We start from the raw sequence: 27,478 nt of genomic DNA, 5'->3' as shown, positions 1-27,478 counted from the left end.
TATTCCTGGCTTATTCTTTTCTAGCTACAGCAATCCAACCCCTAAGTAATATTAAAGGAAAACTGTAGCATAACCCCAATGTAATCGCTGCATCCAGGTACAAAGTGTCTTAAACACAGACATGAGGACTGATCCAAACAGACATGAAAGCTGCCATCTAGACTGCCTGGTAGTTTACAGATGGACATGGCAACCACAGATCAGCAAGGGAAAGGACCAAGAAAAGCCAAATCTTACATTTTTTGCATTTTATTTCTAGCTAATTCAAAAAATCTTAAGTTAACATAAACCAAAACAGATTGACAATGTGGAAAGCCGTATACATTTGTCCTGCCTTTGAAAAGAGTGAGCATGCAGCAGGTGTCCTTCCCACTTTTGTCCAGGATGGACTGCAGGGAATGTCTCCCATTTGCAATCATGTAACATCGCTAGGGCAAGGACAGCTGTTGCTTACATAGAAAAGATGTATATTAGGAAAGTATCTGATGTGTGTTTAGCTTCTTTTAATGCATTTTAGCAGCTGCAAACCGGGAGGTGATCGAGCATCATGGGAGTGTTAATGTTCCGCAGACCTACAGCATTAGACTAATTCCTACTGCAAAGCAACAGTATGATGGCATCTCGCTCCAGCAACAACACGCACCAACCACAACATGAGGATACCGTACAGGTTTTCTAAGAACTCAGTTAGAAATTAATTAATTTTGTTCTTTCTTCCCTATTAACTGCCACTGCAGTTCTCCCTGCCTTTCACTTGGATGGGGCTGAGGTACAGGAACCCAAATTTGGGGGTGTTCAGTACTTTCCATTCTGCCTGTTCAAAGCCTTTTACAAACAGTAATTAAACCATGCACCAAGTCAGACTTACTTATGTCTCATTTCAGATGACTGAAGCATGTAAACCCTTCAGGACAGGGACTGTCTATTCCATGTTTGTACAGCACCTAGCACAATGGGGTCATGGTCCATGATGGGCTGAAAGGTGCTACAGTAATAATAAGAGAGTAGTAACTTGCCCAAAGTCACCCAGAAAGGTAGTGATAGAGGTAGGGACAGGCCCTGGATCTTTTGCGTCCTAGTGCTGTGCTCTATGCACTGAACCCCCGCTCTCATCGGAGCCGCAGGAAGGCCACCCCTTAGGAACACTGCGATTTCCCACTGGCCTAGGTGGGAGGGGGTCTTCTCATTATGCTTAAATGAAGCATCAGTTTCTGCTGGCTCTTACAACTAATATGCCCAGAGCAAACACTTTCCTTTAGAATTGGCTCCCTCCCAGCACAGCAAATGTCTTGCAATAGGTTGCGGGAAGCTCTGATTCCTGGCGCTACCACACTGGAAAGACCAAACAGCACTTACAGAGCTGTGGCAGAACAAAAGGCGATGATTGATGAGACTGTAAGGGCGCAGAGGCAGGGACTGATCTTTTTATTTGCATGGAAAGCACCATGCACACCCACTATGAGCAGTAGCTATTTTGTCCTTCCATGACAGTCTTCTATCAATGTCCTTCCCCATACACACTTCCTCCTTCCCGCCCTTCCCCAAAGGCAAACATGAAGTGGGGCGGGGAGCTCTTTAAAACTTTACCTGGGTGATCAAAGTTGTACTGTCCCTTCAATGCCTTGGCTTTCTGGTCTGCAGTGAGGACCTTGTAGAACCTGTCCTGGCTCAGAATGATGAGCTTTCGTTGGTGATGATCCACCTCATTTTGTCCCAGGAGCTCCATGATTTTCTCACATACTGTGGACTGAGGAACAACAAGCAGTCAGTCACAAACAACCACCCTCTGCAGCACTTTCTATCAGGGCTTCACCAGCATTTAACTTCACAGCAGTCCTTGGAGGTGGTGGTTAATGACCATCCTTATTTTATAGTGGACAAAACAAGGCAGGCCCCCGCAACATGTCAGAGCCAGGGCCAGAACCCACTCCTGTGCTTTAAGCACTTCATTATACCTGCTCTCCTGCCTAATTCAAAACCCATCCACCAGGCTGTAGTGAGCTTTAAAGAGGAGAGGTATGGATACAACCTGCTCCAAGAAGCAGTGGGGAATGGGACAGAAGAATGCATTCATGGGGGCACAGAGATTATGGAGTGGAACTGACCTAAGATACAGTTTTACGTGAGCAGAGCCATGGCAACCATCTCAAGGAAGGTTCTGTTCACAAATCTAATTCCAACCCTATTACTCACTGTGCTGGGAATGCTCAATTTTGCTACAGAGAGAGAGATAAAAATATATACTATCTCATAGAGCTGGAAGGGCCCCTGAAAGGTCATCAAGTCCAGCTCCCTGCCTTCACTAGCAGGACCAAGTACTGATTTTGCCCCAAGTGGCCCCCTCAAAGAGTGAACTCACATCCCTGGGTTTAGGAGGCCAATGCTCAAACCATGGAGCTATCCCTCCCCTGGAGGCTAAACTGCCTATCACCAGTATTCCAGGTTTCCTAGGTACAGGAGGGAGGGATAGCTCTGTGGTTTGAGCATTGGCCTGCTAAACCCAGGGTGGTGAGCTCAATCCTTGAGGGGGCCATTTAGGGATTGGTCCTGCTTTGAGCAGGGGGTTGGACTAGATGACCTCCTGAGGTCCCTTCCAACCCTAATAATCTATGATTCTATGATCTGACACACAAGGCTACTTTGTAATGCTAGAGCACCTTCTCTCCAGAAATGCTGTGCAAACATTTGTTCATCACATCTGCCTACCTGAAGGCTGGGAGAAGGTTTATGAGATATTCCCATTTTACAAATGGCAAACCTGAGGCACAGAGAGATTAAGTAACCAACAACAGAACATGGACTAGAACCAAGGTTCAGTTTAAGAACATAGGAATGGCCACAGACCAGTGATCCATCTAGCCTAGTAGCCCAGCTTCTGACAGTAGCCAGTGCCAGGTGCTTCAGAAGTGTGCACAGAGCAATGATCCAGCCCCTTGGTCCAATCCCAGATTCTAGCAATCAGAGGTTTAGGGACACCCAGAGCATGAGGTTGTGTCCTTCACCATTTGGGCTAATAGCTGTTGATGAATCTACCTGCCATGAACATATCTAATTCTTTTCTGAACCCAGCTATACTTTTGGCTTGTACAACATCCCCTGGCAACAAGTTCCACAGACTGATTGCACTGTGTAAAGAAGTACTTCCTTACATTTGTTTTAAACCTGCTACCTATTAGTTTAATTGGATACCCCCTGATTCCTCTGTTAAGTGAAGTGGTAAATAACACTTTTCTCTCCACCATTCATGATTTATTACACCTGTATCATATCCCCTCTTAACCATCTCTTTTCCAAGATGAACAGGCCAAGTCTTTTAATCTCACCTGGTATGGAAGCTATGCCACACCCTTAATCATTTTTGTTGCCCTTCTCTGTGCGTTTTCCAATTATATATCTTTTTTGAGATGGGGCAGACAGAACTGCACACAGTATTCAAGGTGTGGGCATACCATGGATTTATACAGAGGCAATAGGATATTTTCTATCCCTTTTCTCATGGTCCCTAACATTCTGCTAGCTTTTTTGACTGCTGCTGCACCTTCAGCCAATGTTTTCAGAGAACTATCTGCGAGATGGTTGTTTCTAGCTTCCAAGGCCTACTCCAACCACTAGATCATTTTGCCTCCTCACTGAAGTTGACATTCCCTCCTTGGCAACTTAGTTTCTCTGCAGAAAGCAAGTGCTGACAGCCCAACAAAAAAGTGCCTGGAATAGGTTGTGTACATTGAAAAGAGCAGGGAAAAGGGTTCTCAGACATAACATTTGTTATTGGATCGTGCCCTAACTAAAACACCATTTCTCAGAGAGTGGGCGCACCACACAGAGTAGGGCTGAACTGCAGCTGAGAGCAAGTCTCCCAGCCTGGGGCCACACACTCATGCTAGTGTGCTAACGAGCGGTGTGGACATGGCAGCTCAAGCTAGTGACCTGAGCTCAGACCCAAACGTTGGGGGTCTGACTGGTGGGGCTTGGACTCAGGCGGCTAGCATGAGCCACCATGCATCTGTCCAGCCAGGCTGGGAGGTTGCTCCCAGCTGCAGTGTAGTCATACCCACAGAGGCCAAACAAAGCACTGGCTTTTCCTCAGCTCCATCCATCTCCCTAGATCAAAGGGGGTCATCTCTGGAGCTGGGCTGGGTCAATATTTGTGTTGAGAGCAAAGTGCAGGTTCCTTCCACATCTCCTGTTAGGCAAACCTCTACCTTTTACACAAACCACCCCCCCAGGCTCCCTAACAAGCATCTCTTTTCTCAGGACAAGGTTACTGCAAAATAAAGATTACGCATGGACAAGCAATCAGAGTGAGAGATTGGTGGGCGTGTGGGAGGCTCTTTCTCTTGGTTCCAACCCACTTGGGAGTTTGCTGGTCTTGCTATGAAAACTGCACTTCATTTTAGATCCCTGTTTACCTCCAGGTTTGGTGTGTGCTCACTTTTATCATGGTAAATCACTGACGTCAGAAATGTTGCCTCATGCAACTGCAGCAAGGGAGAAGAAAACTGCTGCTGACGTATGGAAGCCTGTGTCCTTTAAAGCGCCTGCCCTTTTCTCATGTCTCATTTTGAGTCTTTGTCCCTGGTCTTGGCACGTGTTTGAGCCCCAGGAGCTTGAGCTGTTTGTGCTAGCCAGGATCACTCAGATGGTGAAGGGAAGTAGGTGTGATGGTCTGGTCCCTAATAATAATAATACGGATGCTACTTTGGAGCAAATATACTTTACAAATATCAGGTCAGTCTCCCAGTGAGGTAGGTCAGTATCCTGCTAACCTGGCAGATGGGGAACAGAGATGGGTGAAGTGACTTGCCCAAAGTCACACAAGTTGGTCACGGCGCTGGGGATAGACCCCAGGAGGCCTGGTTCTCCACTGCTTCCTCGAGAGGCTGATCTAATCCACAACCGGAGACAAGACCGAACAAACTCCTTTCACTTGGGAGTTTGGGAACCGGAATGAGACACACAAATGGCACCCAAACCCTCCTCATCACTGCAGGGCTACCCGCTCCATAGACAGGGACTCACTGTGCTGCAAACTGATATGGGGTTCCCTATAAACACAGCCCAAAACACCCACCCACTCAGGGGCCTTCACCTCCACAGGTCTCCCCAGCACCTAGGCATGCACCCTGGTGGGTGGGGAGGCCAGCACCCCTAAGGGCGCCCCCCCCCCAGCCGCGCCGTACGGACCGGGGGAGGGTGCGCGAGCAGCTCCGCGGGGCGGAGGCCCAGCACCCCCCGGCCGCGCCGTACGGACCGGGGGAGGGTGCGCGAGCAGCTCCGCGGGGCGGAGGCCCAGCACCCCCCGGCTGCGCTGTATGGACCAGGGGGAGGGTGCGCGAGGAGCGCTGTGGGGCGGAGGCTCAGCACCCCCGGCCGCGCTGTATGGACCAGGGGGAGGGTGCGCGAGGAGCGCTGTGGGGCGGAGGCTCAGCACCCCCGGCTGCGCTGTACGGACCAGGGGGAGGGTGCGCGAGAAGCTCCGAGGGGCGGAGGCTCAGCACCCCCGGCCGCGCCGTACGGACCGGGGGAGGGTGCGCGAGCAGCTCCGCGGGGCGGAGGCCCAGCACCCCCCGGCCGCGCCGTACGGACCGGGGGAGGGTGCGCGAGCAGCTCCGAGGAGCGGAGGCTCAGCACCCCCGGGTGCGCTGTACGGACCGGGGGGAGGGTGCGTGAGGAGCTCAGGCTCAGCACCCCCGGCCGCGCTGTATGGACCAGGGGGAGGGTGCGCAAGGAGCTCCGAGGGGCGGAGGCTCAGCACCCCCGGCCGCGCTGTATGGACCAGGGGGAGGGTGCGCGAGGAGCGCTGTGGGGCGGAGGCTCAGCACCCCCGGCCGCGCTGTATGGACCAGGGGGAGGGTGCGCGAGGAGCGCTGTGGGGCGGAGGCTCAGCACCCCCGGCCGCGCTGTACGGACCAGGGGGAGGGTGCGCGAGGAGCTCCGAGGGGCGGAGGCTCAGCACCCCCGGCTGCGCTGTACGGACCAGGGGGAGGGTGCGCGAGGAGCTCCGCGGGGCGGAGGCCCAGCACCCCCGGCTGTGCTGTACGGACCGGGGGAGGGTGCGCGAGGAGCTCCGAGGAGCGGAGGCTCAGCACCCCCGGGTGCGCTGTACGGACCGGGGGGAGGGTGCGTGAGGAGCTCAGGCTCAGCACCCCCGGCCGCGCTGTACGGACCAGGGGGAGGGTGCGCAAGGAGCTCCGAGGGGCGGAGGCTCAGCACCCCCGGCCGCGCTGTATGGACCAGGGGGAGGGTGCGCGAGGAGCGCTGTGGGGCGGAGGCTCAGCACCCCCGGCTGCGCTGTACGGACCAGGGGGAGGGTGCGCGAGGAGCGCTGTGGGGCGGAGGCTCAGCACCCCCGGCTGCGCTGTACGGACCGGGGGAGGGTGCGCGAGGAGCTCCCTGGGGCGGAGGCTCAGCACCCCCGGGTGCGCTGTACGGACCGGGGGAGGGTGCGCGAGGAGCTCCGAGGGGCGGAGGCTCAGCACCCCCGGGTGCGCTGTACGGACCAGGGGGAGGGTGCGCGAGGAGACCCGCGGGGCGGAGGCTCAGCACCCCCGGCTGCGCTGTACGGACCGGGGGAGGGTGCGCGAGGAGCCCCGCGGGGCGGAGGCTCAGCACCCCCGGGTGCGCTGTATGGACCAGGGGGAGGGTGCGCGAGGAGTCCCGCGGGGCGGAGGCTCAGCACCCCCGGCTGCGCTGTGCGGACCAGGGGGAGGGTGCGCGAGGAGCTCCGAGGGGCGGAGGCTCAGCACCCCCGGGTGCGCTGTATGGACCAGGGGGAGGGTGCGCGAGGAGTCCCGAGGGGCGGAGGCTCAGCACCCCCGGGTGCGCTGTACGGACCGGGGGAGGGTGCGCGAGGAGCTCCGAGGGGCGGAGGCTCAGCACCCCCGGGTGCGCTGTATGGACCAGGGGGAGGGTGCGCGAGGAGCCCCGAGGGGCGGAGGCTCAGCACCCCCGGGTGCGCTGTACGGACCAGGGCTGAGCTGAGACCGGCCAAACTTATCTCACCCCTGGGCTCCGTGGGCCGGGCGCAGCCCCGCGGGCGGCTCCTACCTTGCCGCTGGCGGTGCCTCCGCTCACCCCGATCAGGAAGGGCCTGGGGTGCGGTCGCTCGGCCTCTCCCCCGCCGAGGCTGCTGCCCGCAGAAGCCATTGCTCGCAGTCGCCACTGCCCCAGGACTACAACTCCCAGCAGCCACTGCGAAGCGCTGCCCGCTAGGAGAGCCGCCGGACAGCCGTGAGGCACCCTGGGAGCTGTAGTCCCTGCAGCTGCAGCGTTTAGAGTCTGCGCACTCGGCTCTGGAGCCCCTGTGATAAGAGGGTTCAGAGCAGCAGCCCTGTTAGTCTGTGTCCACAAAAGGACGAGGAGGACTTAGGGCACCTTAGAGACTAACACATTTATTTCAGCATGAGCCACAGCTCTCTTCTTCGGATGTTCCGTTCTATGCCTCCGAAGAAGTGAGCTGTAGCTCACGAAAGCTCAGGCTGAAATAAATGTGTTAGTCTCTAAGGTGCCACAAGTCCTCCTGTTCTTTTTGTGATAAGAGACCAGCTGGACAGGGGTGTGAGGAGTGAGAGACTTGGGCTGTGGGGGTGACATGTTAACAGGGGGAGAGTTACAAACCGGGAGGGAGGGGGTGGATGGTCACTGCAACTGGCTGGGAGCAAGCCAGGGCCATGGTTTTGCAGATGAAAACCGCCCCTTTCCTAAAATCATTTTCCGTGGGAAACCTGCAATTTTGCCAAAAAAACCCAACCCTAATTTTCCGTCAGGAAAATCACAATGACAGCTCCCCAGTGCTCAGCCCTGCCCTCCCGCCCTGGGGTGACCAGATAGCAAGTGTGAACAATCAGAACGAGGGGTAACAGCCTCTGCTATAAGACAAAGCCCCTAATATTGGGACATGTGGTCACCCTACTCCCTCAGCTCCAGCAGCTAAACAAGCAAAGCTTAGGGGACGTAGGCTGGAAGGCTCTTGTCAACTGCAGTTTCTCACTGAGAAGAAGCAGGGGCAGCTAGAAAGCTGGAAAATTCCCTTTCGATGCTCCTGAAAAGGATTTTTTCTATATAGCTCTTCCTGCAAGAAAATGATGCGTTTTTGACTTTTCACCCCAATTCAAGAAGAAACATTTTTTAAAAGGTGAAATATTTCACGGGAAGGGGCTTTCCAGGCCAGCTCTAATCAGTACACCAGCATTTAGAGACCAAAGGATCCCCGTTGGATTTACCAAGGAAAGAGATTCCATCCTGTATATTATATTAAAAGATGGAAGCAGCTGGGAGCTCCCCCAGGAGTGGTCTTGAAGGGTTGCACATATATATCATGCCACTCACTCCCTATGCAAACAACTGTACCTTTAACACTGCCACTCGCCCTCCTCACAAATAATTATGACAACACCCTTCTGTACTTTCAGCAAAAGAACAATGAGATCCAAGCACAATGCACTATAACAAAAGTGCAATGCACTACTGTTATACACCACATCCTACTTGCATAGCCTACATTTCACAATGGGCTAAGTATAACTAAAGTCAACTCTTGGAAAGAGGCAATGTGTAAGAGCAAAAAGTGTTAAGTGCAAAGCAGAACTGTTTTCTTTCATTACAACAAGCTACTTTTATATACACCTCTACCCCAAAAGAACGCTGTCCTCAGGAGCCAAAAAATCTTACTGCATTATAGGTGAAACCGCGTTCTATCGAACTTGCTTTGATCCGCCGGAGTGTGCAGCCCTGCCCCCCTGGAGCGCCGCTTTACCGCGTTATATCCGAATTCGTGTTATATCGGGGTAGAGGTGTATTGCATATTTCATCCAAAATGCTATTCAGCACACGTAATGCTTTGCACTTTGGATGAAAGATCGCAGAACAAACGCAACGTGGTGTAAAAAAGGCAGCCACCTTGGATCTGTCATCCAAAAAATGCATGAGACTTTGACTTTGACAAAGAAATGCTAATGTAGAATTTTTTCCTGACTCTCTTTCTTTGGCTGACTTTCCCTTCCATGGGCTGGTCAACAGTAGAAAATTTGGCAGCAATAAAATACAGTGATGTACGTTAAGGGGCTCTATCAGATGGGTAATCCAGGTAGTACACAGATACAAAGTTCGGCTGAAGACACACAGGCTGCTCTGACGCAAAGCAGGCTTTAACTCCACTAATTTTCCAGTAAATAACTGGTGTAAGCCCCACTTAATACAAATGCAGCAGGTCTATATTTACTATAGTGCCTAGAAACCCCCGTTATGGACCAGGACCCCACTGTGCTAGGTGCTGGGTCCCTGCCCCAGAGAGCTTACCATCTAAGACAAGAGACAACAGATGCATACAAAGGGGGAGCATCAATGCAGTAATGCTGTTCTGAATGACATTAATATAAAGAGGGCTGTAGTTACACTTGTAAACATTTTCAGCAATTCTCCAGATGTAGACAAGAGCCCTTATTTTCTTTCTGCTTTGGGGGGAAGGAGGTTACAAAAGTCAGAAGCCTACAGCAATTTCCCTGGCAGCAGTTCAGTTTTACTTTCAGCCTAAAAAAGTCTGCACGGCCTCTCCTTTATGTTGAGGATTTCACTTCTGAAAGAAGCTGGCAGATTCCTTTTCCAATCTGTCTGGCCGCACCTTTCAGAAGCACTTAGCAAAGGCCAAACAGAGTTTCCAGTCTCCTGTTTGTCTCCAAAAAGTGTAATTAGTGAGAATTAATGTTAATTCACATTTTCTTTTCTTTTGTTTTTTAAAAAAACAAATCCCCATAGTAAGTGGTGGCAGAGTGGGGCTCTAGAAGACACACCTCAGGGGCAGGTTCAGGGCAGCCTGTAGCAGGGGAAGCAGGCTTTCTAATTTCTTAACTGAGGTAATTTTCTTTGTAAAGGTTTTCAGACTCTCTCCTCCTCTTTTATGCACTCCCCCCCGCCCCCATTTGCCAGCTCACTGCTGCTTTTAATGGTTCTTAGCAGCAGCTGCTCTGGCTTTTAGCTCCCAAAGACTGGGAAAGGGACATGTTTTGGGAGCTTGCTGTTCAGTTTTCTCCCTTTTTTATTGTTTTTTCTCGAAGGCCTTACCCAAAGCCCACTGACGTCAACTGAAAGGCTCCCGTTGATTTCAGTGGGCTTTGGACCAGGCCCTACGTGAGAACAGAGCTGCTAAAAGATGCCAGCTTGACACTACTGGAGAGTAAAAGCCTCTTTCCCCTAGAGCAGATATAGCATGGGTGGAATTTAGAGAGACAATCACTCTCCATAGTGCTTTCAGTCGCTGTCCTCTCTGCTGAGGCTCCCAACAAAGGGGTCAACATGCCAATGGTAAGTATTGCTATTTTTTTTTATACTTGCCTACCAGAAACAAGGCCAAGACCCTTCAAAACTTACTGGCCAGACATCTGTCAGAGGGTCTCTCCCCTCCCCCAACTCACGTAGATATATGAGGATTGTTAAACTCTTGAGTAAGCTTTATAATAATTTCTGATAGTAGAGACCTCAGTAATTTAGCAGACAAAGGCATAGCAAGATTCAGTGGCTGAAAGCAAGAAAAACTGCCTTGTCTACACTACAAAGTTGCAGCGCTGGTGAGGGGGTTACAGCGCAGCAACTTAGGATGTGTACACACCTGCAGGGCATTACCAGCGCTGCAACTCCCTGTTTGCAGCGCTGGCCGTACACCCGGTCGTGCCTCGGGTGTAGAGGATCCAGCGCTGGATCACCAGCGCTGGTCATCAGGTGTAGACACTCACCAGCGTTTTTGTTGACCTCCATGGAATAAGCAGGTATCCCAGCATACCTGAGGAAGCCTCTCTGGTAATCAAGCAAACTCCACTGCCCTCCAAGCAGGTCTCCTTCCCCGTGGTGTGCTCTGGCGTTCCCCGACCCCCCCTCCAAGCAGGTCTCCTTCCCCGCGGTTTGCTCTGGCGTTCCCCGACCCCCCCTCCAAGCAGGTCTCCTTCCCCGTGGTGTGCTCTGGCGTTCCCCGACCCCCCCTCCAAGCAGGTCTCCTTCCCCGCGGTGTGCTCTGGCGTTCCCCGACCCCCCCTCCAAGCAGGTCTCCTTCCCCGCGGTGTGCTCTGGCGTTCCCCGACCCCCCCCTCCAAGCAGGTCTCCTTCCCCGCGGTGTGCTCTGGTGTTCCCCGACCCCCCCCTCCAAGCAGGTCTCCTTCCCCGCGGTGTGCTCTGGCGTTCCCCGACCCCCCCTCCAAGCAGGTCTCCTTCCCCGCGGTGTGCTCTGGCGTTCCCCGACCCCCCCTCCAAGCAGGTCTCCTTCCCTGCGGTGTGCTCTGGCGTTCCCCGACCCCCTCTCCAAGTAGGTCTCCTTCCCCACGGTTTGCTCTGGCGTTCCCCGACCCCCCCTCCAAGCAGGTCTCCTTCCCCGTGGTGTGCTCTGGCGTTCCCAGACCCCCCCTCCAAGCAGGGTCTCCTTCCCCGTGGTGTGCTCTGGCGTTCCCCGACCCCCTCTCCAAGCAGGGTCTCCTTCCCCGCGGTTTGCTCTGGCGTTCCTCGACCCCCCCTCCAAGCAGGTATCCAGCCCCGCGGTGTGCTCTGGCGTTCCCCGACCCCCTCTCCAAGTAGGTCTCCTTCCCCGTGGTGTGGTCTGGCGTTCCCCGACCCCCCCTCCAAGCAGGTCTCCTTCCCCGTGGTGTGGTCTGGCGTTCCCCGACCCCCCCCTCCAAGCAGGTATCCAGCCCCGCGGTGCGCTCTGGCGTTCCCCGACCCCCCCTCCAAGCAGGGTCTCCTTCCCCGTGGTGTGCTCTGGCGTTCCCCGACCCCCCCTCCAAGCAGGGTCTCCTTCCCCGTGGTGTGCTCTGGCGTTCCCCGACCCCCCCTCCAAGCAGGTCTCCTTCCCCGTGGTGTGCTCTGGCGTTCCCCGACCCCCCCTCCAAGCAGGGTCTCCTTCCCCGTGGTGTGCTCTGGCGTTCCCCGACCCCCCCTCCAAGCAGGGTCTCCTTCCCCGTGGTGTGCTCTGGCGTTCCCCGACCCCCCCTCCAAGCAGGGTCTCCTTCCCCGTGGTGTGCTCTGGCGTTCCCCGACCCCCCCTCCAAGCAGGTCTCCTTCCCCGTGGTGTGCTCTGGCGTTCCCCGACCCCCTCTCCAAGCAGGGTCTCCTGCCCGCGGTTTGCTCTGGCGTTCCTCGACCCCCCCTCCAAGCAGGTATCCAGCCCCGCGGTGTGCTCTGGCGTTCCCCGACCCCCTCTCCAAGTAGGTCTCCTTCCCCGTGGTGTGGTCTGGCGTTCCCCCCCCCCCCCCTCCAAGCAGGTCTCCTTCCCCGTGGTGTGCTCTGGCGTTCCCCGACCCCCCCTCCAAGCAGGGTCTCCTTCCCCGTGGTGTGCTCTGGCGTTCCCCGACCCCCCCTCCAAGCAGGGTCTCCTTCCCCGTGGTGTGCCCTGGCGTTCCCCGACCCCCCCTCCAAGCAGGTATCCAGCCCCGCGGTGTGCTCTGGCGTTCCCCGACCCCCTCTCCAAGTAGGTCTCCTTCCCCGTGGTGTGCTCTGGCGTTCCCCGACCCCCCCTCCAAGCAGGTCTCCTTCCCCGTGGTGTGCTCTGGCGTTCCCCGACCCCCCCTCCAAGCAGGTATCCAGCCCCGCGGTGCGCTCTGGCGTTCCCCGACACCCCCTCCAAGCAGGGTCTCCTTCCCCGTGGTGTGCCCTGGCGTTCCCCGACCCCCCCTCCAAGCAGGTCTCCTTCCCCGTGGTGTGCTCTGGCATTCCCCGACCCCCCCCTCCAAGCAGGTCTCCTTCCCCGCAGTTTGCTCTGGCGTTCCCCGACCCCCCCTCCAAGCAGGTATCCAGCCCCGTGGTGTGCTCTGGCGTTCCCCGACCCCGCCTCCAAGCAGGTCTCTTTCCCCGCGGTGTGCAACAGCGCTGCAGTGTGGCCACATCTAACACCACTTGCAGCGCTGGTTGCTGTAAGTGTGGCCACTCTGCAGCGCTGGCCCTATACAGCTGTACTAATACAGCTGTAACCACCAGCGCTGCAAAATTGTAGATGTAGACATACCCTGACTAGAAATAAGGTACAAGTTTTTAACAGTGAGGGTCATTAAGCACTGGAACAACCATGGGTTGTGGTAGATTCTTTGTTACTTGAAGTCTTTACATCACAATGCTGCAGCTCAACCAGAAGTTACAGTCTTGAAGCAAGCATCAACTGGCAAAATTCTCTGGCCTGTGTTATGCAGGAGGTCATACTAATGGTCCCCTCTGAAATCTGACTATCAATCTACACTATTACCAGGCTATCTACAATGCACGAGTGTTCTCTACATAGCAGAAACAAACAACAGATTGTACGGAAGCCAGTATCAGAAGATAAATACTATCAGAGAACTAGAAAATAGATGGCAAACAGGAACAGAGCAGTTGTGAGAGGAATTTTTAGACAAGATCAGGTGAGAGAAATGCGAGGACTTGGCGTTCACTGTAAGGATAAGAAGAAAGAAAAGTCTGTTTGCCATGTAAAATCAAAGTCCTGAAAACTCCAAAGGACTTTTTTAGGCTAGGCAAATATTACTTTCCATGCTGACCATTTCCCTGAAGTAGTACGGATTTGTCTCAAAGCAAAAAAACTGGAAGGGAATATCTTGGAAGGCAGCTGGGTCAGTGCCCCATTCTCCTCAGAACATCATCCAGGCAATTTCACAGGAACCTGTCTCTAAAGATAGACTCAAAACCCAAAGATTTTATTAACAACATAACGGAACAAATGCATCACCGAGACCCAGAAAGGCCAGGTTCAAGTATGGGCCGCATTTATATATGAGAAGTGCAACCAAGGGACAGCGTAGCAAAACCCACCAATTACATGAACAAATTGGGGTGGACAAGGCAAGAAGTGGATTAGGAACCATGAGAAATGTAAAAGAAATTGCAGGGTAATAAGCCAGTTCTGCCCCTCAGTGGGACTAGTGTTAATGGTCAACCATAAACCCAGTAGGAAAGTTGGAATCAAGGTCTATCTTACTCTCTAAAACCCTTCTCACAGAAACTGGAGGCAGGGCACATACTCTAAGCACAACAAAGAGAAATAAATCAGTCAAACTTAAAAATGCGTCGGATGTAATCATTCAACTATTTACACCCAGAGAAAAATGTTAACAATCCAGTAACAGGGTGATATGGGCAGGGCCGGCTCTACAGTTTCCACCGCCCCAAGCAGCGCGCCGAATTGCCGCAGCGGCGGGGGCAGTCCATGTGCCCTTCGGGCAGCAGACACGTTTCTGCGGCGGCGGCAATTAGGCAGCAGCTTCTATGTTTAGCTGAAGCCGCCCCGGACAGCTAAACATAGAAGCTGCCGCTGAATTGCCCTCACCGCACAAACACGTCTGCCACCCTAAGGGCACACGGACTGCCCCCGCCCTCCGCGGCAGCAATTCGGCGCACTGCTTGGGGGCAAAACAACAGGGACTGCAGCCCCTTGCAGAATGCCGCCCCAAGCACCAGCTTGGAATGCTGGTGCCTGGAGCCGGCCCTGGATATGGGAAACGCAGTCGCCACTGGAATTAATAGGAAATCAGAGATTTTCAAATCCGACATAAGGTAAATTCTGCTGAAGATTTCGCTTAGATGGGAAATTGTTTTAAATGCTCTTAAATTAACACAGACCATTTAACTGATAACTGTGGAGCTTTTTGATTGTTTGACCATCACAAAAGGGAGCTGCATTTCCTGGGTCCTCATTAATTCTTTGCAGTCTGATGAAATCTCAGGAAAAAAGGCCACAACCCCTTTGAATCTGACAACGGCACCCTTTGCAGCCACAGAAATAAAGAAACAGCCAGAAGTGAGGAAAGAGAGGGAGGTTTAATACTGCACTGCACATCACCTTCAGCTTGACCCACTCACATTACACAGTAAGAGACGTGGTCATGTAACATGGTGGCTTTGTCCCTGGATATGCCCATGACACAGCCCGCTACCATCTAGCGGCTGCCAATAGCCCACGATCATCCAGGTTAGCTGTCAGCAAGACAAGGGTGTCTGTAATAAACAGCCACACTACGACAATCCTTGGAGAACATTTTAAAGAGAACCCAGATGAGTGCAAAACACAATTTAAACTCAAACAAAACCACAGCGTGGCTGCTGGCCTGTCCCAGATACACTTGACCCTTACATGGAAGTACCAGTTACTCTGACTCAGCCCTGACTTTAAAGTGAAAATTAATAAACCACAGAACTCAATTCCTAAAGAGCAGATTAGGAAATAATCTTCAGAGCAAGTGAATCAGCTGCACTGAGACTGCTACTGGAAAAATTAACAAACATTCAACTTTCCATGGAAGTTGTGGAGCTGCCAGTAGCTACTACAATTTTGGCTATCCCAGTCCTGTCTCGCACCCTCGTACCCAGCAGCAAGTACAGGAGGGTAAGAGGCATCAGGAACATGGAAAGGAATTTGTTTTTAGACACTGGTACCTGGGCTACCCTCCTGGCCTGTCCTAGTTCCAAAGAGACCGTTGCTAATGAACCACCATCATTTGGAGTTAATGATTCCCAGGAGAGAGGGATACAGACTGAAGCCAGCACTGCAATTGTGCCACAGCCCAGGTATAGCAGCAGAAATAACTGCCCAACAAAGCAGACTAGGGGAGGGAAAGGACAGACTTCTGCTGGCACGGCTGTGTTGGCCAGCGGCATGAGGAGGTGCGATTCCTGACCAACATAGCCGAGGTGACAGAAATCTGGAGTGTAGACACAGTTACACTGACAAAACTGCTCCCTCACGTTACTATACTAGTGCAAAGTGCTGGCATAGGTGTGTCCAGCTAGAAGGGCTTTGCTGCTGTAATACAACAGCCGTAGATTCCTGAGAGCTCAGCTACTCGCCCAAGCTGTACCGCTTTCCACACCAGAGCCTGTACCAATATAACTATATCCATAACAAATCACAGTTATACCAGCACAAAAGCTGTGTGGAGACCAGAACCCGAGCCTCTTGTCCCCCTGAGGGAGGCAATATAATGACCGCTGCTGCTTAGCGCCGGCCAAGACATTTTCACGAGAAGTTACAAAGTTGCTTTAACTTCAAAGGGCTTGAAACAGATCCAGTTTGGGTCTCCTTTCCCCTTTACAATTTCCCAAGTTTTGCTCTCTGCAGCCCTTTTACTGAAGACGTCATCGAATCTTTAGAGAACGCCAGGTTTTGGTAAAATGTTTTAATAGATGAAATGCTGTGGGGAAGGCGAGATTTTTTTTGTGGGAAAAAAAACAGGCAACTTTTCACAAAAAAAATTATTTTTGCAACAAAAAAGCCATCTGTGACAAAATGAACTTCATTTGAAAAGTTTCAAGCATCTCTGCTTGTCTGGGGTTGGAAAAGAAGCTCCTCCAACTCTACGCAGGCCCCAAATCAGTGTCCACCCATGCCAGCTCGGTCACAACTGCCATCCAGGTAGCATTGCTGTGCTGTTAAAAAAAAATAGCAGCTGTGTTCCACCCCAGGGGTGGCTGCAGTTCAGCGAGGGCTGCCTGGAAATTAAAGATGGTGGCTCCTAGAGGCCACGTGATCCCCAAGTACTCTACTGTGCTCAGTGAAGAGAGAAGACAAGTTCATCTCACGTTTGTTCATTGACAGCTGCCACTTGGAAACTAACAGATTCTCCCCAGTGCAAGCCCCAAATATTTACTAGTTGTGGGGACCTCCATCGTGATGTTATACAAGGCTCCACGCCAGGCGAGCACTTTACAAATGTAAAGGACAGGCTCCTGTCCCAAAGAGATTGCAGTCCTGCAAATGCACACGTGAGTAACTTTACTTTGGTGAGCAGTCCCATTGGAATCACTGGGATTGACGAGTCAGTAAAGTTACTGATGTCACGTGCACAAGGGTTTGGCAGGATCGAGCCCATGACAGACAATAGTCCCCTCCCCTGAGAGCAGGGAGAGGCTACAACAGAAGATATTAGATCTGTCTTTTTTCTTTGGCTCTATTTTAACCCTTGTCTTGCTGAATCTATTCATTTGCTAATATTCTCTTATGGATGATTCTTTTAATCATCACCTATTTCGCCAATTTATTATTTTTCATTAAACGGCTAATGGGAGAAACAAAATTAATGACAACAGGCTCTACTGCTCCAATGGCTTTCACCCAGACAGTTCTAAGAGAATTTTATAAACTGTATATAAAAGGGCTCACTTCATTCACCATGGAAACACAGCCATCTCTGGGGTGGAACACAGTGGCAGTTTAACAGCTCACAGCAACACTACTCAACTTTCTCACCACCAATTCACTGCTTAGTAAAGACGAAGAGAGTGGCCTGCTCCCTGACTGAACAGGGAACATACCAACCTGCATTGTGTAAAAAGCCCCTTTTCCCAGACACATTTCACACTAATGCAAGGGGCTGATTTAAGGTGATTCTTTTGTCCATATGGGTGAGATTGGGTTTTTTAAATGATAGTCCCTCCTTTGAAGTGCTCTCAGGCAGAAGCCCCTCTTCCCCTCCTCAAGGCAGCACCACCACCCCATTCCAGGTCTAAAAGCCAAGGAAACACCAGCCCTGGCTCCCAATCACAGTTATTTAGTATGATTTGGCTCCAACAGGTATTTACAGTTCAAAGGGCTTCGTGGCCTGTTTGGGGGGTGTCCCTCCTCCTCTATTGTATCCCCTTATCTGGAGCAGGCTCTGACAGGCTTATGCTCACTCTGCCAGGGTAGATAGGGAAGGCTGGTCTCACTACATCTGGCCTTCATCCCCCCCCTCCACCCCGCCCTCAGGAGCAGGGAGATACTGGTACAGCCTGGCCTGGCTGGGAACACCATGGCACGGGAGCTGCCGCTGCCCTTGTGTACACAGTCATCTGCAAACAAGCTTGTCAATTATTAATAAAGCTCAGCTCAGCCCCAGGAAACTGAATCCAAGCAGGGAAGGAGGCACGGCTTAGTTGACGGGACAGTCACTCCCCAGGGAAATGCAGGAAGAGGAGACTCACTCTCTCTCTAGATCAGGAGCGTAGATAGCTCAATAGAGTTTCCTAAGAACAGCTGATCCCATTGAAAGGGAATCTTCGTTCTGCTTTGGGTCGCTCACCAGCATGGTCTGGAGTGAAATCGACTAAGAAGAGAGAGACATGACCTCTGATTCAGGTAATGTGAACTTTCCTTTCTTTTGGGCGAAGTTAACGATGCCTGGACATTGCTCTTCGTACACTGGGTTGGCTCTAAGGCGAGTGCTCAGCTCTATAAGGTCTCGTTCAACTGCATTTGGTTGTGTCTGGAGGCGGGAGACCCCTGTAGTCTGTGCAGTTTGTAGCCAACTAGGGTCTACCAAGAGTTATACAATCACCTCAGTGAGCCAAGAAAATACCATAATCTTCCTGCCACAGATGGTGAAACTGAGGCACAGGAGGAGTTTGGTGACAGACTCAAGGTCATACAGCAAGTCAGCATCAGAGCCAGGATTAAAACTCAGGAATTCCACATTCCTAGACGAGGCTCAGAGCATGTTACCTCTTACCGTTATTAATTCATGTAAAGAGAAACCCCCTCTGGAGATTAGCACCTTAGAGACTGGTGCCAGTTGCCAGAGCTCTTTGATGATTCACAGATGCATGGTGTTTTTTAGGGAAGGAGGAAATTGGTCTGGGCGTGTTTGGGAGAGTTCCATGTGGCTGGGAGCTCCCAGTCACCAAAGAGGGGGACTGAATTCTCACACTGTCAAGCTGCAGCAGATTTCAGGACGCTGCCAGTCAGTTTCCTAACAGGAGAAACCAGTGGTATGGAATCAGGGTATTTACACTATATACACCAGTCCTTGGACAAAGGTGGTCACAAACAGCATGCAGGCAATCCCCTCGTTCAGGAATTGCAGCCAAAACCCAAGGCCTAGTTTCCAAGAGGAAAGTCTGCCCCAAGAATTGATGCTTGATAGGAGAGCAACTCAAACAGGTTCTTTCTCCTCAATGCCTATATGGAGCCTCCAGGCGCGGCAGCTTCAAGCATAGGCTGTTTGTAGGTGGCTCTTCAGCCACCTGGTGGGTCGTGGGCGTGGGGACACATGTAAGCAGGTGTATCCATGAGGCAGCCGGTAAGCTGAGTGGAATCAGGCAGACGTCTAGCTGGCTTGGAGCATATGAAGCATATGCTTTGAGTTCTGGGTTTGAACAAATGTCACAACCTCAGAGCAAAACTCAGCTGAGACAGCTGGGTTCCAGCTGCTCTCCTGTAGAACCCTCGAATTTCATTGGATTTCACTGAATCCATCCTGTGTGACGCTGAACATCAATATTAAGGCCAGCTGCCGAGGAGCAGGCCCAGTGACATCCCAATGCCAGGATCACAGGTGCAGCCTCTGCAGTATCCAGACTGCTGTAAGGTGTGCACAGGATAAGGATGCTGTGTCTCCCTGCAGTACCATCTGAGGATTGCCCAATATACAGCTGTTCTGCGGCTTGGACCAGCCCACTTGCCAGGGGAATGCACATAGCCGCTTCCCACAGAGGGCCCGAATGGAGAAGTCAGCATAAGCGACCAATTCCTTCCCTGGCACAGCTGGGTGTTGCGGGTGCTCTACTGCTGGGTCTCATTAAGGGAGGGTCCCAAGGAGCTCACTCAAAGACCAGAGGACACATACAGATTGAGCAAATATAACCTTTTTTCCTCTGGGAGGCGGGGGCAGATTCAGGTCAATTGACACATTTCACAAATTCATGCTGATGTTGGCAAATTATTTTAGCTGACAGAAAAAATCTGCAAAAGTCAAAACATTTTTTGTCAATTTTGAAACAAAACATTTTGACTTTCTGATTGGAAATGCCTTCTTTTTAAAATTACCTTTATTTCTTTAATTTAAAAAGGGGAGCAGGGCTCAAAACTGAAATAAAACATTTAGCTTGACTCCAACTGAGCTAAATTTATTTAACTTTTCAACTTGCTGAACTGGAAAATTTCACTTTTGGGTCCACCCAAAATGATTTTTTTCTCTGATTTTTCAAAACTATCAGTGAACCAAAAAATCCATTTTCCCCACAGTTCTAGTTCCAGAGAAGCGCTCTAGCAGGGGGTGGCTGGCTGGCTGGCAGGCAGGCGTGTGTATCCCTGTCTCTCAGTTTAGTATTGTTTGTTTTCAATTAATAGTCTGCCTCCTGAGGGCTAGTCCTAACTTTGACACTGACTCAAGCACTGACCTTGGGAAAGTCATGCAGCCTCCTTATTTTGATATCCCCATGTAGGAAGGAGAGCCATTGCTATCTTGGGTCACAGAGGTCTGGAGAAGGGGGAATATTCACACACAAACCTAGCAATATAATAATGAAGGGCTGAATGTTACTTGGATTTCTTTGCAGTTGCTCTTCTCCTCCAGAGGGGAGAGTCAAAAGCCCTGGAGTAGGTTCTCTCTTGGCAAAGGAATTTAAGATAGAAGCTACAGCTGGATGGCCAGCAGCCATCCAGGGGTGCTCCCTACTCTGCTGTGCTAACTCTGTTGACCTGTCACTCTGCAGAACACACCCAGCCCTGGGATATATCCCCCTTCAGGAGGAGCCATGGATGTTTGTTGGCCTCTGATACTGACACCAAATTTGGTGAGCGCCTACACTTTGGCCTAGTAACAGCTACTCCACGGGGCCTGCTCTGCTCTGACAAACCTCCCCCCATCAGGCCAGATGTTAGCCTACCTCAGCTTTTATTTATTTCCCCTTATCGGCCCAGCACGTGGTGTTTACAGTGGCTGAACAGCAGGAAGGCTGTGGTTTATGTTATGGTAGATACCGAGCAGGAAATACCCCGATGGAGAGCCGAGCGTGCGTGGGGAGGTCCAGTCAGCTGGGACGAGGGTTTATCCTGATTGACCAGGCCACAGAAATTGGGCAAGGCCTAAAAAAAATTCTGTGTGCTATGGAGGGCGGTTCTAGGCCCTCTAGGGGTTTAATATTCAATGTAGAATTTCTTACAGGGTCAGGGCCATTTTCAAGACATTTCACTTCACTCACAGGCCCCTTGGGCAGGAAGGGCCATTTCTGTCTTGATCCAAAGCAGTTAGGTGGGTGGTTCTGCCCAGGTCCCTCCTGCTGAAGTGCAGCCTGAGCAGGCTCTCACTCTCAGCACAAACCAGCCACCAACTCTAAAGTCTGGAACTTGAGCCAAGACCCAACCAGGATTTCACAGTGGGGAGGTAGCCCAGATTGGACAGGTGCTAGGCCTCTCACTCCCTTTGGCAGGTCCCAGCTTCAGGTGAGAGAACCCCCATTAGACATGCCCCAGTGGAGGTGTGTCCTGTTGAGTCTGGAAGCCGGGCTGAGACTGACGCTCTGCATTACAACCTGTCCTGAGGCTGCTGTATTGTGCTGGCAGCCACTACGGAGGGAGGGAGGCAGGCAGCAGCCTTAGGGTATGTGTCTGCCTTGGTTTGGTTTAATTCTCATTATGTTGTCTGGAATCCCAAGCATCCAAGATGGGACTCTAGGGGCTTCCAGCTGATGGAGAATTTCCTGCAGGGGATTATTCAGACAGTGATGGCATTTTATACACATATAGCACTCCTCTTCCAGAGATCTCAAAGTGTATCACCAACCAATCACTTTCCTGGACCCCCAGCCAAGTAAGAGATCATTCCCCCCATTTTAAGAATGGAGAAACCAAGGCACGGAGAGGATGCAACTTGTCCAGTGTCACACGGGATGAGTTCATGTCTTCTCTCTTTGAGAACACAATGCCAGACATGCCCTTAGCATAGACCTCTCCTTAACAGCAGCAGTGACATACTGGCCAACAAATTTTCTTCCTCCTCTTGATCCCTTCCCCAGACCCCTGGAAGATCAGTGGCATACAACCCTGCCCACCTAAGACTCAGCACGCCCACAGCGATACTCAAACTTAATTCTTGTCTTGACACCAAAGTCCATGAAGACTAGAAACACACAGCGTCGCAGCAAAGTCAGTCGCAGAGCAGGGAATAGAATCCAGGAGTCCCAGATTCCCTTCAACAACACAGCCTCATTTTAAAGTGTCAGATGCCCAGCTATGCTCTCAGAAACCACCAGCTGCAGCTGGGCCCATAGCAACATTTCAATAGCCCAACGCATTGTACCTTGGAACAAAGTGCCATTGCACTCCAGAGCAGCCAGTGAGAAGGTTCTTGCTCTGTCAGGTCACTTCCTTTTTCAGGCATTTGCTTATGGGGAGGAGCATTATTATTGCAGACACCCTTCTGCTAGAATGGGGGAAAGGAGATTTACAGATTCTAATCAGCAAGCCCCAAATTGTAGTGATCTTACCGGATATGTGACTGACTCACCATGTGGCCTTGCACAAGCTACCTCACCTTGCTGTAGCAGCTTCCCCACCTATAAAATGAAGATAAAGAATACTTATCTACCCACAGCATAGGGGCATTATGGGAATTATTTAACTGTGCAGTGCATTCCATTTATAAAAGCGCTTATATGCGGTAAGCGTTAGCAATTAATGTATATGCTAAGCACAATCATTTATGTCCATTTAAAAAAAAACAACAGGTACAAAGGCAAACACTGCAGGAGAGAGCACAGTGTGTGAGTTTCCTGTGCAACAAGCTGCAGCCCCTCAGAATCAAAGGACAGCTGTCTGTGTACGTAGGCAGAGTCCTTCAAAATCTAAAAGGTGCACTGCACAGAGAAAGTGGCTGTGACAGCTGCATAGCTACAGAGCACCACTGTGCTTCTGCCGGCTTGAAAAATCACCATGAGCTGAGATTTGGTGCACAACGGCAGCTGACAGAGTTGTCCAGGATGGTAAAGACACACTGGCTTCCCCGCCCACCCCCCCCAGTAATATTAGAAACCACCATAACATGTTGTCCCCATGTAGATCATATACATGAAGTCATGCAAGTTTCTGTGCTGAGACACAGGTAAATAACCCGATCATGTTTTCAACAGCACTTTTAATTTCACATATCAACATGTTATGATAACAGTTTCCAAAAAGTCACAGAATTTTTTTGTTTCGTGAACTCCCTTCTTCTCTCCTCTCCTCTCCAAGACGAGCCTGAGCTTATTTCCTATTAAAAAGCAAACATCCCCTAGTATGCAGAGCCAAGCCATCAACAAAAAAAACAGGGCAGAGGAAAAGGCAGTAAGGCCACCAAGCAGTGATTAAACATCAGATCTGATATGAAATAAACTCTTCATCAGCAGAGCCCTTGGAAACAACAGGCCGATGCTCAGTTCAAGGAGCAAATGAGGTGCAATTACACCGAAATTCTTCTGTTCTTGTCAATCAGATCTGGACTAAAGTACACCTCTACCCCGATATAACGTGATCCAAAACAACATGTACTTGGATTGAACACAGTAAAGCAGCACTCCGGGGAGGCGGGGCTGCGTGCTCCAGCGGATCAAAGAAAGTTCAATATAACGCGGTTTCACCTATAACACAGTAAGAATTTTTGGCTCCCGCGGACAGCGTTATATCGGGGGAGAGGTGTACACAGAGTTTTACAGCCTTTTAACAGCCACCTCTGTCTTAGCTATTCACTTGGCCTGTGAGACAGGTACACAAACACCATTTTGACTGCAATTCTAATGCTTTTGGCCGATTCGTAAGTATTGGGTAAAAGCAGAAGTCATTGTGCCCAGCCAGGTCTCTAGAGGTTCTCAGATTTGAATAAGTCCCTCTCCTGGGCCAATAGGATTCAGCTGGAAACCTCCAGAGAACAATGTGTCATGAGATTTCTGGGGCTTGCTGCTTCTGGTCTCCCAGCACCCCCACAATATCTCAGCATAGCTGCTTATGGCACAGGAGAAAAACAAAGCTAATGGGGAAAAGAGCTGGCTGCCCTTTGTCCTGCTGCAAACAGTCTTGGGTCAGTTCAAGGGTGGCTCTTATTTGGCTGAGCCTGTCTGCCAAAGGGATCCAGGAGGCCCCCAGTGTGGATGTGAAGATGAGCTGTTTTGGCTGCCCAGCTCCATGTAGAGCCGTTCTTCTTTGTGTGAGTCACATTAGTTTGCAGAGGCATTTCCAGTTTGTCTGAGCACTTTGGAATGAGGAATCTTTATGTCCTCAAAGCAACAATATCAGCAAGTGCCTGTCACTCATTTTAACCTTTGCTGCAATTTCTTCAAAGGGCCAGAGATGGAAGGTGACCTCTCCTGCACCTTGACCGAGGGACTGAGGAGCTGCGAGCCCCCAGAGGGAGGCAATGCCAGCATGGAAGGAGCGATGGGGCCAGCCTGGGGTGCCACTCCAGACCACAGCGGAGGAGGGATTACAGGCCTGGAGCAGCAGGACTGCACGGGAAGTACATCTTCTTCTGGACTCACAAGCACCATGGTTGAGCCCAGCCTCCCTGCACGTGATGGGCAAGAACCCAAGTGCACTTCAGGAGTCACCAACACAAGCTTTGTTGGGGATCCTCCACCTTATTCTCCTCCAGACCCTAAGACTGCTCACTTGATGTACCCACCTTTCCAGGCCATCTCAGGACAAGTGCCCATCATGTACCAGCCAGGACCTTCGCAGCAGAATTTACCTCCTGGCTCCTTCCCATACACTATTGTATGTAATCACTGTAGCACATCTCATAACTGTTGAGTGTAATGTTCGTCCCTATCCTGCAGTCTCCCCCATTACCAGCATGCAGCGACACTACAGATTAGTTACCTAGCCTGTCGCATCCATGCATGAGCTTCCTGCGTGGGGCCAATCTTTCACCAACTTTGGGGGAAGGAGAAGGCAGAGACTTCACATACTGCCCAAGGCAGACACCTGGGCCAGCTTTGAGCACATGCAGTGCAAAGCAATTACATGGACTCAGCAACTTGTAGGCTAGTCTCAGCTCAGCCTCCAGCAGCTGGGTCAGAAGGGGAAGCCAGCAGATGGCAAGGGTGCGTAAACAGGCAGGTCTGTACACTGCAGAGAGAGTTCCCACAAGTCCTAGAAAAGGATGGTGCAGAATTGCCTCCCAAAGGAAATGGTGGAAACCTCAAGGTGTGAGACCTGGAAATCCAGAGTAGTCAGAGAAATAAATAGCATAAGGAACAATCCCTCAGAGGAAGTGTGTTCACCTACACGGGTCCTCTCCTATCTGAAACTCCAGCAATTCCACAGCAAAGGGATACCTAAGGCAGTGGCCCTTTATCCTGGGATCCCTCTCTCCATGTCGCAGGTGTCCAAAAATGACCAGAACCCTTTGCTCTGTGTTGCAGTACAATGGGCTTCCTGCCAGCAGGCTTCCAGGAGCAGCAGACAGGAGGCGCCCGCCTAAAGATTATATGGTGGAGTCGGTGCTGGTGACGGTTTTCTGCTGCTTATTGACAGGGGTGATCGCCCTTGTCTACTCCCATGAGGTAGGACGTGCCCTTTCCTTCCCGGGGCCTGGGCGCTTTCAATTTGGTTGGAGGAGGGATGAGGGGTCCCTGTGCTTAATATAGTTTATTCAGCTATAGGGATGTGGTTGGTTACACTGAACAATTGGCAGCACTGGTAGAAGCACTCCAGTTGCTAGGCACCAGTTACATGTTCATTTCAGTGGGATTCTTCCCCATGTCCCCACTTTATATAAGGGACATTCTCAGCTGTAAGGATAAGCTCATAGGATCCTAAGAAAGCTCTGCTTAATGCCCTAAAGGACGGGTCAACGAGGCCCCTGTCAACACATGTGGGCAGGCAGGAAGAATTCCCTTCCTCTCCAGAGCTCTTGATCAGTTCAGCATGGTGCACGTGACCATCCAGCTCCATGGTTAAACTTCCAATTCCCATTTATACCAGGAGTCCCAACTAACTGTCTATTTCCTCCTTGAATCCCAGTAACATGGATTCTGCAAGGACATTATGGGGCAGAGAATTCCCAATGCTGATTGCGGTCTGTGAAGTAAAGCTCCGGACTTAGCCCAGAGCTCTGGAAATAAAATAATGCCCTGGTCATCCTATGGCTGCTTAGTTCATACACATCTGTACATGGGTCACTATTGCCAGACAATGTACTCCTGTGTGTCTGACAGGGTGAATAAGCCAGTGGTTGAAAGACAGCCTGGTGCATATTGCTGCACTTTCTGGATAGATGACCAGTGCTCTCTCTTATCAACAAAGAGGCTTTTGGGAAGGGTGCTGACCATGCTTGCTGGTTTTCTGCATGGGATCCATAGTCAGAGCCTTAGATGGTCTCAAATTTCTTCTCTCTTCATTAGTCACAGTTAGTGCCTTTGGTTTTTATCAGATATGCTTAAAGCTCTTTGCAGGGAAACAGGGCCCTCTGTCTGGGAGGCCTCAGAAATGTTTTTGAAGTGCAAGGAACTTGCATCTCTCTTCTCATTGTCCACATTCTCTCCCCCAACCCTAGACACGAGCAGCCCTGAACAGAGGAGACCTGATCCAAGCCAAGCTGGCATCCAAAAAAGCCCGATCCCTGGTTCTCTTCAGCCTGCTCTTTGGAGTGTTCGTCTGCATCAGCTGGGTCATCTATGTAGTGGTGGTCCTTTATCTATGACAGAGATAGGCTGCATTATGTTAACCCCCCAGACAACAGCCTGCATCACATTAACAGCTCACCACCACTGTCCACAGCACCTGGGGCAGCAGGGCAAGCACCTAGTCATGGGCTAAGAGAAGTGCCGTGATACAGCAACATGGCCTGGAAATCAGAGGGTATCTGAGCTGCCATGTTTTCTGCCAGCAGATACTGTGCAGCACAGGTTTATGCTTGTCCAGCCTCTGGGATTGTATTTCATTCTCTTCCTCAAGTGCAGTGATGGCGGGGTATTGTGCCAGGCCCAGCCAAACCAGCAGCATCACTGCAACAACTTCGATGCTGCCCCAAGCCAGCACGGAAGCAACCCACTTGCCTCACCCAGCCCCAGGGGACTGCAAGACAAGTGAGCAAGCTCTACCGGGCTGACCACCACGTTGCTTCAATAACTTGGGGAAATCCAAAAGCTGAGCATCAGCTCCACAAAACATTGCGTGTCCCAGGGCATCTCCCATGGTTTATCAACACCCACTGCCTCGTTCACAGCTTGTGGCCTCCATTCCCAGCACAGCATCTTGGTGGGAAGAAAATTTGCAATGTTGGCTGGCTGAACGCAAGGAAGCTGCCAGCACAAGAACCCTCTTCCCTCCGCTAGGATATCCCAATTCAGCTGGAATTCCTTTGTGGCTTGTGCTGAACAATGATCTAGCTAGAAAAGGCGGAATCACGTTAATCAGTGGAGAAAACAACCCAGACACCTGCAGGAGCTGTCATATGTTCCCCGATGGCAACACATTTTGTGATTGCGTTTTAGGCACACAAAATCTGGAGGTATCACTCCAATTCATGGGACTTGAATAAGAGGAAACACACCTTCCTGAGGGCCTGAATATCGCAAGTGTTTAACATCCAGAATCTATGTTCGAAACGGCCAGCAAGGAATGCAAAGGCTGTGTTATTTCAGGATTTCATAGGAGCAATTTAACCCATTCTGGGGATTGTGGCCCAAGAAAGCTCAATATGAAAACACTTTTTTTTTTTTTTTTTTTTTAGAAACCCATATGTGCCCCATTGCTGTTTCTAGATTTCAATAAAAAAAGATAGGTTTG

General features: G+C 51.2%; 2 protein-coding genes and 1 long non-coding RNA gene across 12 annotated transcripts in view; 2 read left to right on the top strand and 1 right to left on the bottom strand.

Moving 5' to 3' along the window:
* Positions 1–22,240, bottom strand: part of UCK1 (uridine-cytidine kinase 1) — a 25,910-nt gene extending 3,670 nt beyond the window's left edge. The window contains exons 1-3 of one of the 3 annotated variants that reach the window (XM_050927059.1): positions 7,048–7,162; positions 4,410–4,478; positions 1,588–1,747 (exon numbers count right to left, since the gene is read on the bottom strand). In XM_050927059.1, coding sequence (XP_050783016.1) covers positions 1,588–1,747; positions 4,410–4,478; positions 7,048–7,146 — 328 coding nt within the window. In that variant the 5' untranslated portion in view covers positions 7,147–7,162. Of the gene's footprint in view, positions 1–1,587; positions 1,748–4,409; positions 4,479–7,047; positions 7,163–22,220 lie in introns of those variants that run through there. The other 2 variants (XM_050927061.1, XM_050927060.1) reach the window with 2 other exon arrangements.
* On the top strand, positions 10,574–12,584 carry LOC127036258 (uncharacterized). 8 transcript variants are annotated; one of them, XR_007770053.1, is made up of 4 exons: positions 10,574–10,824; positions 10,981–11,085; positions 11,139–11,242; positions 12,450–12,584. It is a non-coding gene; the product is annotated as an uncharacterized LOC127036258 (long non-coding RNA). The 8 variants fall into 8 exon arrangements; XR_007770058.1 differs by lacking the exon at positions 10,574–10,824 and having other exon boundaries at positions 10,936–11,085; positions 11,191–11,242; XR_007770059.1 differs by lacking the exon at positions 10,574–10,824 and having other exon boundaries at positions 10,936–11,085; positions 11,139–11,190.
* Positions 17,842–27,478, top strand: PRRT1B (proline rich transmembrane protein 1B). The gene is made up of 4 exons (XM_050927062.1): positions 17,842–18,073; positions 24,030–24,460; positions 25,111–25,251; positions 26,244–27,478. The coding sequence occupies exons 1-4, from the start codon at positions 18,058–18,060 to the stop codon at positions 26,388–26,390; spliced, it is 735 nt and encodes a 244-aa protein (XP_050783019.1). The 5' UTR covers positions 17,842–18,057; the 3' UTR covers positions 26,391–27,478.

This window comes from Gopherus flavomarginatus, chromosome 17 (genome assembly GCF_025201925.1).
Source record: "Gopherus flavomarginatus isolate rGopFla2 chromosome 17, rGopFla2.mat.asm, whole genome shotgun sequence".
NCBI lineage: Eukaryota > Metazoa > Chordata > Testudines > Testudinidae > Gopherus > Gopherus flavomarginatus.
Note: the sequence above shows the minus strand (reverse complement) of the source record. Positions and strands in the feature narration are given on the sequence as shown.